At 38.3% G+C, this 14448-nt stretch overlaps 1 protein-coding gene across 3 annotated transcripts in view; it reads left to right on the forward strand.

Moving 5' to 3' along the window:
* SHLD2 (shieldin complex subunit 2) overlaps positions 1-14448 on the forward strand; it is a 76801-nt gene that overhangs the window by 41601 nt on the left and 20752 nt on the right. For all 3 annotated transcript variants that reach the window (XM_066243534.1, XM_066243535.1, XM_066243536.1), the window contains 4 exons: positions 726-2258; positions 4979-5086; positions 8244-8438; positions 8587-8721. In XM_066243534.1, coding sequence (XP_066099631.1) covers positions 726-2258; positions 4979-5086; positions 8244-8438; positions 8587-8721 — 1971 coding nt within the window. The remainder of the gene's footprint in view (positions 1-725; positions 2259-4978; positions 5087-8243; positions 8439-8586; positions 8722-14448) is intronic.

A 14448-nucleotide genomic window follows, 5' to 3' on the forward strand; every position in this document is an offset into this window, starting at 1 on the left:
CCTTCAGATCTGTTCCCAGAGCCACATAACCCAATCTGCCTTCCCAGGAATCCAGTGGGCTCTGAGCTACCCTTTCTCGGCTGGAGACCGGGGTGAGTGGCTTTGAATGAGACTTTGTGCACTGGCCCTTTAAGAGGGCACCTTGGCTTCAGGAGACCGCTGTCTCTCCCTGGCAGACAGAATCCCTGCTGGTTTCCACAGCCAGATGTTATGTGGATGCCTCTTCTGACTGGTGCTTCTGGCTGGGGGTCCTGGTGTGGGGTGGAGACCCCCAGCTCCCAAGGGGGATCTTCACCCTGCCCCTGGAGCACAGCCAGCCCTTTCTGCCCCTACCCCCAGTCTCTGTGTGGCTGCTTCTGTGAGTCCTTGGTCACAGGAATCTGTTTAGCTCGTCTTCAGTGGGTTATTCAGGTTGGTTCATCTCTATTTTAGTTATAATTCCAATTCAGGTGAGTGTAACTTCAACCTACTCCATCGCCATCTTTTTCCTCTCTAATTTAATTTATTAAAGAGGCTTTACATGAGCATTTTTCTGGATATTTTGATTTGTTTTCCTGATTTCTTTTATATTTATGAATTTTATAATTGAATGGAGTACCAATATAAATCACCTCTATTGTTTTTGATTAATACTTTATATTACATTTGCTTTTAAGTTTATTAAGTTAATATCAAGATATAAAAATTTGACAAAATACTCATTTTAGGTTTTCCATTTTTTTCAGAAACCATGAGTAGAAGATCTGAAGTCCACATTTTTTGGGGTGCTCCAACTGGTCCATTGAAAATGACAGTGTCACGGGAACCAACTTCTTTAGTGCCCACTGCTGACCCCTGGAAAAAAGTTCAGCTTTTATACCATCAACATTCTTTACACCTGAAGGATGAAAAACGTAAGAACAAAAATCTTGAAGATTATCCAGTCCTAGAAGCTACTGACTCTCCAGATTGTGTCAGTGGTCATTTTCTGGCAAACTCTTTGAACACACCTGTTCATGTGGAAGATGACTATATACATTGTATTTCTAAAACACAGACTCTAACATTCCAGAAGAGTCACCCCTTGGGGATGAGTGATGGAACTGACTCTGATGTCCAAATAAATGGATGTAAGGATAGAGTCCAGTGTTTACCTGAAGAAGAAAAGCATCAAAAGCTTTTCAGTGAAAACAGGAAAATCACAGTGGAACAGCATAAAGATCGATCAAATATATGTGGTCAAAACACCAAAAACAGCTTCATCCAGTTAGATCCTAAGTGTGCAGCTCTGACGGGTTTGGTTTCTAGTACTGAACAGATTACTATAGGGCCAGGAACTATTGAAACAAAGTGTATGCCCACAGAACATCATGAAACACAAATCCGATGTCTGGGAAAGAATTCTTCTAAAGCAGGAGACAAGCCAAGTTCTGAAGAAGCAGGTGGGAAGGCCTCAGACCTTGAGGTATCCACTGAGACTGAATTTCTCAGTATAATGACCTCTAGCCAATTTGCCTTTTTAGCTCAAAGGAAGTATAAAGGGGAGAAGTCTATACATAAAGGCATGGTGAATGTGGAGATTGAACCAGAAGCAAGTCATGGGGAAACAAAAATGACCAAAGATAATTTGATCTGGCCCGATGATGATTTTGCAGAAAGACCTGAAAGTAGACAAAACCAGGCATATTCCCTTGAACTTTTTAGTCCTATTTCTCCTGAAACAAAAAGTAGACACATTCACATAAACTCTGATAAAGATCTTGAAGAAAATGCAGGATCTCAAGAACTTTTCAGTTTTGAAGATAAAGTGCCATCAAATGAGATAAGTATTGAGCCATGTAGCTCAGGAATACTGTGTTCCCAGCTTAGTGCCTTCTGCAGAAGCTCTACTAAAAGAAATCAGACTTCTGAAGAGAAATTGGACCATCTGAAAGTCCTTCAAGTTTCTAAGAAAATTAAGTTGGTTTCGAATGCAGGAGAATATTGTCTTGTAGCAAGGGACCCGAGGAGTGTGTCTAAATTTAAGGATATTAAAAATACTTCATTAATAAAATATTGTGATTCTAAAGGTCAGAAGTATAATTGTTTAGTCATGGTGTTATCTCCATGTCATGTAAAAGAGATAACTATAAAATCTGGACCAAATTCTGGCTCTAAAGTGCCTTTAGCAACAATTGTGATAATCGATCAATCAGAAATTAAAAAGAATGTTTTTCTGTGGAGGACTGCTGCGTTTTGGGCAATGACAGTGTTTCCTGGAGATATAATTTTACTCACAGGTAAGGTCATCGTGGTACAGTGATAGTTTAGTTTATAAAGCTGTAAGCTTTCCTCCCTCCTACTTGAGGCCTCCTTCTCCCACATCTGCCTCTTTGGGCTCCAGCATGATTGACCCCAGTCTCTGGGCCTGTGTCCTGCCTTCTTAGTTCTGTCCTTCCTGTCCACTTGTCTTCTCTCTGAGAAGCCTGCCCTGGCTGCTCCTCCTGCTCATTCATTCTGTAAGCATTTAGGTCTTATTCTCAGGCTTGCTCTTTGTGTTTTTATGGTCTTGTCTGCATGGGTCTTATTTTCAACCCTTTAATGATATTAGCAGTTTTATGATGAAAGGGCAGTGTTTTTACTACTTTGCTCAATCCCTAATAATGCTCTGCATTTTATATTCTTATTGAGAGAACAGATAAATGGAGTTTCTATTGCATTTTTTAAATTATTGAAATGATATCAACCACAGTTGGAAATATGGAAACGGGAACTCCTGATGTCATACCAGCCTCATGTAACCACCAGTAGAATTTTGGAGTGTTACCAGTTGTCTTCCCCATACCTCTTAACAGTTATCTACATACATATACAAAAGCTGATATTGAGAATTTACTGTGAGTCAAACCGTGTTTTAACTTTACATGTACATTAACATTTTACAACTATATGAAGAAGGTGCTTGTTATTGTTCCAATTTTTCAGTTTGAGTAATCAGACTCAAAGAAGGAAAGTAACTTGCCCAATGTCACACATCTAGGAAGTGGCAGAGCCATACTTTCACCTAGATGCAAGCCAGAGGCTACACCCTCACTGTGTATTTGTAATCATAAAGACCATCTAGTGTTTATCCTGCTTTTTTGCCTGGCATAAGAAATTTAATATTTTGGTATATTTCTTTATTTATTTAAAATCAATACATAGTGTATTAGAGCAGAGATTCATTTTCAGGATGAATTTCAGACCAGGAGGAAGTTGATTCAGCTTAATAACACATCTGAAGAAAGAATGTGATGGAGAAGAGGTATAGGGTCAGCCTTGGAACCTTAGAAAAAGAGAAGATTACGGCAATCATTACTGTGTAGTTTCTACCAAATAGCATGCTGGGGGAATGAGTCCCTTAGCTAATACACCTTGGTAGTTGGGTAAGATTGGCAGGTGCTGTCTCTAATTAATAAAGAGACAAGCATGGAATTGTGACTGACAGGCTTAGCGCAGTCTCATGCCACTAGTAATATCCTTTTAAATATTTTTTAATTTTTTTATTCATTTTAGAGAGGAGAGAGAGAGAGAAAGAGAAGGGGGGATAAGCAGGAAGCATCAACTCCCATATGTGTCTTGACCGGGCAAGCCCAGGGTTTCGAACTGGCAACCTCAGCGTTTCTAGGTCGATGCTTTATCCACTGCACCACCACAGGTCAGGCCACTGGTAATATCTTATTTGCTGCCCTGTAAATTCATTAACTCCTCTTGTTTGGAATCGGTTCTCACTGAGCAGTCCTTTGCTCATCATGATTTGACCTTCCAGGCATATGATTTAAACAAGTAGCAGTGGCAGGGCTGTGGGTACATTCAAGAGGCAGAGTCAACAGGACAGCTCTGGTTTGACCCCCAGTCAAGACACACATGAGAAGCAATCAATGAGGTACACGCCTAAATGTAACAACCATGTGAAACAATGAATTGATACTTTTCTCTCTCCTTTTCTTTCTCTCAAATCAATGGGGAAAAACAAAACAGTAGTTAGTTGGTGACATGGTAAGGGAGCGGTTCAGGGTGACCTCACATTTTAATTGAACTGACTAGCAGCATAGTGCCAACAAATGAGCTTGCTAATGCGGGAAGGAAAGCATGATCATGCCAGGCCAGGTCTGGGGGCCAGGAGTGCCCGTCAGGCTACTGTGGATATTTGGGTGAAAGGGTTTGAAACCAAGAAGGTCTGGAATATAACTTTGAAAGTAATTACCTGGAGTTTATGCATCTTTGTTTTTCTTATTATCTCCAAATTAATTTGTTGCTGTTAGTACATCTTTATTCCTGTAATATTTTATACACTGATAATATCCTGCCTGGATCACTCTGTCTTGGCCTCTAACTTACTGTTTTTGCTCTACTTTGAATTCTTACTACCTGTTGGTATGTTTAGTTCAACTAAATGATTCTTCTCTATCTTAGATTGTATAGTGCTCCCCCACTGGGAAGTGTTCCTTACTTCCAAGTCTTTCACTTTTAACATCCAAAGAAAGTGTTTCCGTGCTATTTAGGGAAAAATAATCGAAGCCCTTCAAGAGTGCCTTCTAGTATATTCATGTTTATAGCAGAAGGGGTAAATGCAGACTGAATATCACTTAACTATTCTAGGTACTACTGCTATGGAATCATTATTTTGCTTCTTCATCCTGAATGACTTACTTCTATCAGAAATGTGCATTATAGCACTTATCTCATGTAAAATAAACAGAAACCATTATATTCTCTGTAGAGCAGTGAGCTTCCATGTTTATATTATTTGAACATACAGAAGCAATTTTGTTATTTTACCTACATACAGACATACCTACATTCAGATTTTAGATTTGCTATTTTATTATTTTGTGTCTTTAGGCAGATCATTTAATGTATTTGAACTTTAACTGCCTGGTATGTGGGAGGTATGCATAATATTTTGCTATGATTGGTAAATTAACCACAGTATGAAGGAATTTGTGGCATAATCTGAACTTTTCCCCCTCCTTTTTAGATGTTACTATTCATGAAGGTCATTGGATTGGTGAGACAATACTACAATCAACATTTACCAGTCAGTTATTAAATCTTGGGAGGTATTCATCTGTCCAGCCTGAAGAATGTAAGGCATATTTTATATATAATTATATCTTAGTATTTAAAGTATATATACACATTAGAGAAAAGTGGAGTTGAAATGGTAATTTTATAAAATTTTTCCAAATAAGTTTGTTGGAGAGTACTGCTTTATTTTGTTTAGTAAGTCTGAAAATAGCATTTATAAAAATGAACTTGTTCATTGTAAATCATGTGTTTTAAGAAATATTGGGGTTCATGTTTCCTTTTCTTAGAGACTCAGTATAGTGGTGGTTCTTAACCTTTTAGGGAGTCATAGACCTCTTTAAGAAGATATGGGCCATTTCTCCAGAAAAAGGGACTTAAGTAGATAAACAGAAAATTTTGCATATAATACTAAGTGGTTCCATGGACTTCCAGAGTTCCATGGAACTTCTGAGCCTCTGACTAAGAATCCTTGAGGTAATGACAAAAGCCTGGGTTATGGTCAGACAGCTCTGGTTTGAATCCTTGGTCTACTATCTACCGCTGGTAGGAAGAACTACCTTTCTTCTCTGGCATCTGTTTTTGCTTCTTTAAAATAAGGTGTTGAATGAAGAAACCAGCAGCTATCTTTTTCTCCAAGAAATAGAAAAAAAAATGAAGTAAGGGAAACAGTATAAACTGGTAGTTATAGTCTCTGAAGTCAGATAGACTAGAATTTAAATCCTGGTCCTAGAACTTCCAAAGTCACCCTGGCTGGTTGACTCAGTGCTAGTGTTGGCCTGTCTTGTGGATGTCCCAGGTTTGATTTCGAGTCGGGGCACACAGCCGAAGCACTCATCTCTTTCTCTACCTCTTCCCCTCACACACTCTCTCTCTCTCTCTCTCTCTCTCCATTGTGTAGCCATGGCTCGATTGGAATGAGTTGGCCCTGGGTGCTGAGGCTCTATGGCCTTTGCCTCAGGCACTAAGAAGAGCTTGGTTGCTGAGCAATGGAGCAATGCCCCAGATGGGCAGAGGATTGCCCCCTAGTGGGCTTGCCAGGTGGATCCCTGTCGGGACACATATGGGAGTCTGTCTCTGCCTCCCCTCCTCTCACTGAATAAAAAAAAAAAAGTTAGCCTTTTTTTAATATGGTTAGTCTTCTTTTATATCTTCCATAACACATCTACAACAATAGTAGCATACAATGTCTGTCAGAGAGTTGCAAAACCTAAACAGGGTAACCTAGGAGAGGATTTCTTTGGGTAGGTTCTCTGAAAGTAGGAATAAGATTGTTTTAAGAATGGGGAAAGGCATCGGCCTGGCGTGTAGAAGTCCTAGGTTCGATTCCCGGCCAGGGCACAGAGGAGAAGCATCCATCTGCTTCTCCACCCTTCCCCCTCTTCTTTCTATCTCTCTCTTTTCCTCCCGCAGTCAAGGCTCCACTGGAGCAAAGTTGGCCCGGGTTCTGAGGATAGCTCTATGGCCTCTGCCTCAGGTGCTAGAATGGCTCCAGTTGCAACAGAACAACATGCCCCAGATGGGCCTAGTAGGCTTGCCAGGTGGATCCCGGTTGGGCGCATGTGGGAGTTTGTTTCTCTGCCTCCCGCTTCTCACTTCAGAAAAAAAAAAGAATGGGAAAGGCATATTTTCTTGTGAAAAGTAGGCATCTTTCTTCCTGTTCCTCCCCCTTCTCTCTCGTTCTCTCTCCTCTCTAAAAATGAATAAAATCTGAAAAAAAAGAGAAAATATATATTACTTATAAAACTAAAGTAGGGGTCTTGGTTAAGTCTTTAGCATACACAGGAGATTTAGATGGAAGGTGTGAAAAGAAAATTAAAACTGTAAAGATGGTTTCTCTGAATTGGAGTTCTAGGGAAAGAGACATAATTACTCAAGGAAGAACCCCGCAGAAGACATATTCTAGGATAAAGGCAATGATAGGAGAGATTCTAGAGCTGCCTTGAAAGTTTTCTTCTGGAACATGGGAGAAGAAGACTGTGACAGCAGATCACTGAACATGGACTACACACTGGAAACTATATAGAGACCACAGGCCCCACTCTTTTATTAACTAGGTTGATAATAAAAATCAAACTTTCAGTATTGGAATCATGACATGAATGCCTTTGTATCCCTAGCACTGTAGTGGATGAGTGAGTGAATAATGGGGCTATTGTGTGGCAAAAGAAATACACTAAATGAGCCTGACCTGTGGTGGTGCAATGGATAAAGCATTGACCTGGAATGCTGAGGTCCCTGGTTTGAAACCATGGGCTTACCTGGTCAAGGCACATGTGAGAAGCAACTATAAGTTGATGCTGCCCACTCCTTCCTCCTAACCCTAGCCCTGCCTCTCTCTTCCCTTTCCTCCCTCTCTCTCTCTCTCTGCCCTTCCCTTCCTCTCTCTCAGATCAATGGTGGGGGGGACCTCATCAATCTGTACATTTAAAATGTGTACATTTTATTGCATTTTATTTTATTTATAGTATATTAATAAAATAACTAGAAAAAATAATTTGAGACAGGAAAGAGAAAAAATCTAAATGGCATGATGACTGATGAATTAAATAATTGATCTAACACTCAAGAGAAATATTATGATTTAGCACAGACTCAAATGCCAAGTGAGAGTTAGAGATAAAAGGAGAAATCCCTGGGCTCTTTCAGTGGTTGTTATCCTGTGTAGTATTTGGATAAATAGAGAGGATGACAGCGTTGCAGCCAGAGAAAATGGTGAGGACAGAGGCTTAGAATTAGGAAAGAATAAGGCATGTTCAGGGAAAGAATCACTTAGGTGACTTTTAGAGTATTTCAGATGTGACATGCTAAGTCTTGAGGAAGAAGGGCAGTGGTTGGGATAGTTGGGAAAGACCCAATTAAATCAGAGGATAGGGAACCAATTTGATATAACAGAGTAATGGAGGAGTAAAAAAATAAAGGAAATACTGGTCTAGGTTAATTGGTAAAAAAATGATTAATAAAATAGAGAAGTGAGGGAACAGGGCAAGGTTTTTTTTGGAGATAGTAAATAATTCTATTTCTATTGGTTAAAAATATCAAGCTTATTTTTGCATTTCACCTGAGTCAAGAATAAGCTATATGTTTTGTAGAAATGAAATCACGTTTTACATTTAATCACACTTTACAAGATAAAATACAATTCTAAGGAAATACTGTGTTGTCAAAAAAAATAAATTTGCCATTTTTCATATATGTGTGTGTTTTTCTTTTCTTAGATTCCAATATAGTTAATGATGTTGTACTTCAAGACTTATTGGCATATGTATCTTCAAAACATTTGTATCTCAGAGAGCTTCCTCAGAGAAAGCCTCAGAAAATGAACAGTATAGAATTTGTAGACTTGGACCAGCTTCAGCCTGACATATTAGTTCATGCGGTGCTGAGAGTTGTTGATATCACCATACTGACAGGTAATCATTTGGGGCATCTCCTTAATTTTAAGATTATAACACAATTAAGATACAAGACCTTCTTGGTATACAATTTGGTTATCATTACACATTAAAGTATGGTATCACATGTCATAGAGTTACTAAAATACTCCTTTTTCTTTTCCAGAGGCATTATATCGCTATAGAGAACAGAAGCAAAGGAAAGTTATGTTAACAGTGGAACAGGCCCAAGGTCAGCATTATGTGCTTATATTATGGGGTCACGGAGCAGCCTGGTACCCTCAACTTCAAAGGAAAAAAGGTAAATACAACAAAAAGCATTTAATCTGTTTGTAGTTAGGTAAATGATTAAAGCTTATGATCCTAAAGATGGAGAGAATCTTAAGAGATTAGATTACATTTGAAATGTAAGAGATCATGGTTAAATATTCTTCTATAATAGCAGGTTTCTTCTCTCATAATTTTATACCTGCTGTAAGTAAACCAGTAATCTGAAAGGTCCTCCATAATTAATGTGATTAATTATAAGCTTCCATTTATTTCTAGGTATACTACTTTACCATTGTAGTGAAGAACTTATCCCTTCAGATGAAACTCTTTAAACATTTAATTCTGGAGAAGCTTTTACAATTTTTATTTAGCCAAAGTACTCTTATAAATAAAGTTCTCTCTGGTTATAAGCTAGATATTATGGGAGTTGCATTAATTTTTCAAGTCATACGTTATTGTTAAATAAATTATTGTGTTTTAGGTTTTTATTCCAGTTATTTTAAATGTATGAACTATTAGCTACCCATAGAATTTTATATTTAAAATATGACCCATGATTACATTTTTTAAAGCATAAATTAATAATTTGTGATGTATTAAATGGAATTGATGCTTCCATAAAGTGGTGTATTTTCTGTTTGATATTATGACATCCTTTAGTTGTAACAGTCAAAGATATTATAATTAGTGGCTCATGAGTTATTTTACCCTGCTAAATTAATTCAGAGATTAAGTGTGTGATCCATTTTTTTTACTCAAAAGAGTTAATGTCTCAAAGTTCTACCAACAAAATAGTTACCAAAGATAGGATCAGTCACACTGTCTCTCTTGATCATTAACAACTTATGACTAGGATTTAAGGTCTGACTTTTGACTCTTATATTAGGATCAAACAGTGACAAATATTTGTTGGGTTGAGAAATCTGACAAACATGTGTCAGTGATAGACTAACCATCGTTATTGACCACCATTTCATAGCCGGGAGCATGAGTCTAGTGTATGCTGATCAAAATGTAGGTCAAAGGTATCATTCTAGATCTAATGGAGCCATAGAAAAGCAGATTGCTCCATGCTTTTCTTTTTTTTATTTATTTTTATTTATTTATTCATTTTTAGAGAGGATAGAGAGAGGGAGAGAGACAGAGAGAGAGAGAAGGGGGGAGGAGCTGGAAGCATCAACTCCCATATGTGCCTTGACCAGGCAAGCCCAGGGTTTCGAACCGGCGACCTCAGCATTTCCAGGTCGACGTTTTATCCACTGCGCCACCACAGGTCAGGCAGATTGCTCCATGCTTAATATGAACGTTCTTTTATAATGAATAGCTATTTGGTTAATAGAAGAGAAATTATAGTTGTCTCTAGATAATTCTATGATAGGTTAATATTGAAATTTTATGAATCCAGGGATTAAGATGTAATTGTTCTTTGTTCATTCATTTGGCATACTTTATTTATGACTATCCCTTTTGTGTGTGTGTGTGTGACAGAGACAGAGAGAGGGACAGACAGGACAGACAGACAGGAAGGAGAGAGATGAGAAGAAGCACAGTTCTTTGTTGCAGTACCTTAGTTGTTCAGTGATTGCTTTTCATATGTGCCTTGACTGGGAGTGACCCCTTGCTCAAGCCAGTGACCTTGGACTCAAGCTGGTGAGCCTTGCTCAAACTAGATGAGCCTGTGCTCAAGCTGGCAAACTCAAAGCCTCGAACCTGGGTCCTCCTTGTCCCTGTCCAACGCTCTATCCCCTGCACCACCGCCTGGTCAGGCTATAACCATCACTTTTAAGTTTTAATCTCCAGCTCAATACCTCATGATTATTCTTTTAAAAATAGGATAGTACCAATTTTGAATGGTCATCTAAGTGATTTCTACTTTCAGAAATTGTTAGCATTCTATCTGTTTATTTATTATTTCTTGATGCATTCTCTATTACCCTTTTTTTTGTATCGGGCACTGGTTTTACTTGTTCCCAAGGATAAAACAACCCTCATATTTAGGTGATAGAATTAGAAATCATTATGTTGAATCATTATTGAATACTGGAGATAACAGAGCAAGTTCACATTTAGTATGCCTCATATGTAACAAGCATTGGTCACAGTTTGGGTCCTAATGAAAGTAGACTACAGACTTAAATTACACTTCTTAAGAATAACTGGGTATCATAAAATAAGCTATTCAGGACTAAATGCCATTCCAATGCAATATCACCTTGAAATTATTTAATAGAAAGAAGTCTAATATTTTAAAAATAACATTATATTAAAGTACTCTCATGACATTACCAGTTAGGCACAGGTAAATGCAAATAATCCTAGTATTTATGGTTATACTTAATGCAAAATCATAGTTCTGTCTGCATGGAGGTTTGAAATCTATTCACAGACTTTTTAAAAATTTAAATCTTTATTTTTCAATTGTAGTTGATATACAGAATTATATAAGTTCCAGGTGTACACCCCAGTAAGATTAGACATTGTATAACTTACTAAGTGAACATCTTGATAAATCTAGTACCCATCTGACACCATACATGATTATTAGAATATTATTGACCATATTCCCAATGCTGTACTTGACAACCCTATGGTTATTTTGTAACAACCAGTTTGTATTTATATTTACTAATCCCTTTATCCTTTTCACCCATCCCCCCAACCTCCCTCTGAATCTGCCAACCATCAGAATACTCTCTGTATCTATCCGTCTGTTTCTGTTCTGCTTGTTTGTTTATTTTGAATTTTAGATTCAATTGTTGATATGTATTTATTGCCATTTTATTGTTCATATTTTTTTAGAACCACAATAAATAGGGTTCATTTAAAAAAATTTTATTGATTGATTTTTTAGAGAGAGAGGAAGGGAGAGAGAGAGACAGACAGAAACATTAATCCATTCCTGTATGTGCCCTGACTGGGAATTGAAAATGCAACCTTTGTGTTTTGGGATGTTGTTCTAACCAACTGAGCTGTCCAGCCAGGGCTTATTGTTCATATTTTTTATCTTTTTTAAATGTTTTTCTTCTTAAAGAAGATCTTTTAACATTTCTTGCAATACTGGTTTGATGGTGATGAACTCCTTTAGCTTTTCCTTGTCTGGGAAGCTTTTTGTTTTTCAATTCTAAATGATTACTTTGCTGGGTAGAGTAATCTTGGTTGTAGGTTCTTGCTTTTCATCACTTTGAATATTTCTTCCCACTTCCTTTCAGCCTGCTGAGTATCTGTTGAGAACTCAGCTGACAGTCTTATGGGAACTCCCTTATAGGTAACTAACTACTTTTTTCTTACTGCTTTTTAGATTCTCTCTTTGTGTTTAACCTTTATCATTTTAATTATGATGTGTCTTACTGGGTCTCTTTGTTCATCTCGTTTGGGGCTCTTTTTACTTTCTGGACTTGCATGTCTATTTCTTTCATCAAAAGTTTTCTGTCATTATTTTTTCAAAACGGGTTTCAATTTCTTGTTCTCTCTCTTCTCCTCTGGCTGCCCTGTCATATGAATGTTGGTATGCGTGAAACTGCTAGCCCAAAGCTGGAGCTCAGGGAGAGTGAATCAGTCTGTGCACGAGCCCTCTAAGAAGAACTGCCTGGGGCTCCAGCAGCCCTCTGTCTCAATCAGCCACAATCCTTGCTGGTTTTTACAGCCAGAAGTTATGGGGATTTCCTTCCTGGCACTGGAACCCTGGGCTTGGGGTCCTGGTGTGGGGCTGGGACCCCTTGCTCCTCAAGGGGGACCTCCACAGCTGAGATGTCCCTCCTGATTTTTATTCACCACATGTTGGTGTAGGACAAGCCTGTTCTGCATCTCTGCCTCTCTTACCAATTTCAGTGTGGCTTCTTCTTTATAGCCTTAGTCCCAGGACTTCCATTCAGCCAGGTTTCTGGCTAGATATATGGTTCTGAAATATGGTTGTTCTGTACTGTAGTTGTATTTTAATGTGGTTGTGGGAGGGTGCAAATACTGCATGTCCTACATCAACAGCTTGACCGAAAGTCTGATTCTAGCATTTTTTTTTATATTCACACCATTAATTCATGATTCAAATACAGAAATGTGACCCTGGTCGAGTAGCTCAGTTGGTTAAAGTGTCCTCCTGATAAACCAAGGTTGCAGGTTTGATCCCCGGTCAAGGCACAAACAAGAATCAGCCAAAGAATGTGTAAATAAGTAGAACAGCAAATGGATCTTTCTCTTTCTAAAAAAAAAAAAAAATCAATCAATAAATACAGAAACATATGACAAATTGTCTCAATATGATTCTCCCTCAGACTTACTAGCTTAACCACATATGATTCCTTTCTATTACTTGAACATGCCATTCCATTTCCTGCTCAGTATCTTGAATTTATATTTGCTGTGCTTGGAGTACTTTTTCCTCCTTCTCTCCCACAGGCATGGCTCCTTCATCTCCCAGCTCCAATTCCATATCCTGAGGGAGGCCTTGCACATGTCTATACAGAACTGCTTTCTATCAGAGCACTCTTTGTATCCCATTTGTGCCATCTAACACAACGGGGCTTATCTTGCTTATTGGCTCGCTTGATAGGTAATTTTCTCAGTACACTGTAGGTTCTATGAACAGATTGTTCACCATTATATGGCTATGACACAGCACTATGCCTGCCCTAGTAAATATCTTTTTTTGTGAGTGAATGAAGAATAATATACAGATCAGGCAACCTTTCAAAACTTCCACTGTCCTTAAGGAGTAAGAGGCTCAAGTTTGAGGAGAGAATAACTTTGCTTGTTTCAAGTAATAAGAAAAAAGTTGTCAAGTTAAAAATGCATGCACGTCCAGGTCTTGCAGTCCATGGAGTGTATTAAATTATATTTAAACTTGGGCACTGAGTACTTGTAGTTAGGACTAGCACTCTAGTCTGGTTAACTTAAACAATTAAGGGGGGTTATATGTATTTGAAGTGTGCAGGAGTATCTATCTCGTAGTACATGAGGCAAGAGGTCTTCTGGGTTTCCAGGGGGCTTGGAACAAGGAGCTGAAAAGCTCTGTGGGTCCCAGGCAGCTCCTCCTTGTATCCACTTTATTTACTCGGACCCAAGCATGTGGAAAGCAGGTGTTTACTCTGTAGCACCTGATTTTACTTTTATTTTTAAGACACCAGTCCCATTTCCAAATTCCTAGCCAAGAGAATTTGGTTACTTAGATGGAATTTGATTCAATCAGAGGTGGCCTGGAGGACTGGGTTGAGAAGTACATACAGGAATGCCTGAGCTTATTTCATAGGGTGTGGTCATTTGTGTTCTGTGTAGGCACATGAGGCATTCACTGCTACCAAATGCATGTGTGTTCACCAACCTAGAGAGATGTATGTGATGTATCATGTAGTTTAAAAAGTAGATTACAGAACTTCATTTGTAGTAGGATCCTATATTAATAAAAGTGGTTATATAAATATGTATTAATACTTAAAGTCTGGAAATATAAATACTAAAATGCTAGCTGTGGCTATCTCTGTATGGTAATAAATATTAATTGGTTTTTATTTTTCTTTATACCTTTAGTTTTAATGTTATATGTGTATGGAAATCTGCACTTATTTTTTAAACTATTTTAGTAAAAAAGTTCAAACATATATAGAGAACCACTTTATTAAAACATGGCCAGCCTGACCAGGTGGTGGCGCAGTGGATAGAGTGTTGGACTGGGATGTGGAGGACCCAGGTTTGAGATCCTGAGGTCGCCAGCTTGAGTGCGGGCTCATCTGGTTTGAGCAAAGCTCACCAGCTTGGACTGAAGGCC

This window comes from Saccopteryx bilineata, chromosome 9, assembly GCF_036850765.1.
Source record: "Saccopteryx bilineata isolate mSacBil1 chromosome 9, mSacBil1_pri_phased_curated, whole genome shotgun sequence".
Classification (NCBI taxonomy): domain Eukaryota; kingdom Metazoa; phylum Chordata; class Mammalia; order Chiroptera; family Emballonuridae; genus Saccopteryx; species Saccopteryx bilineata.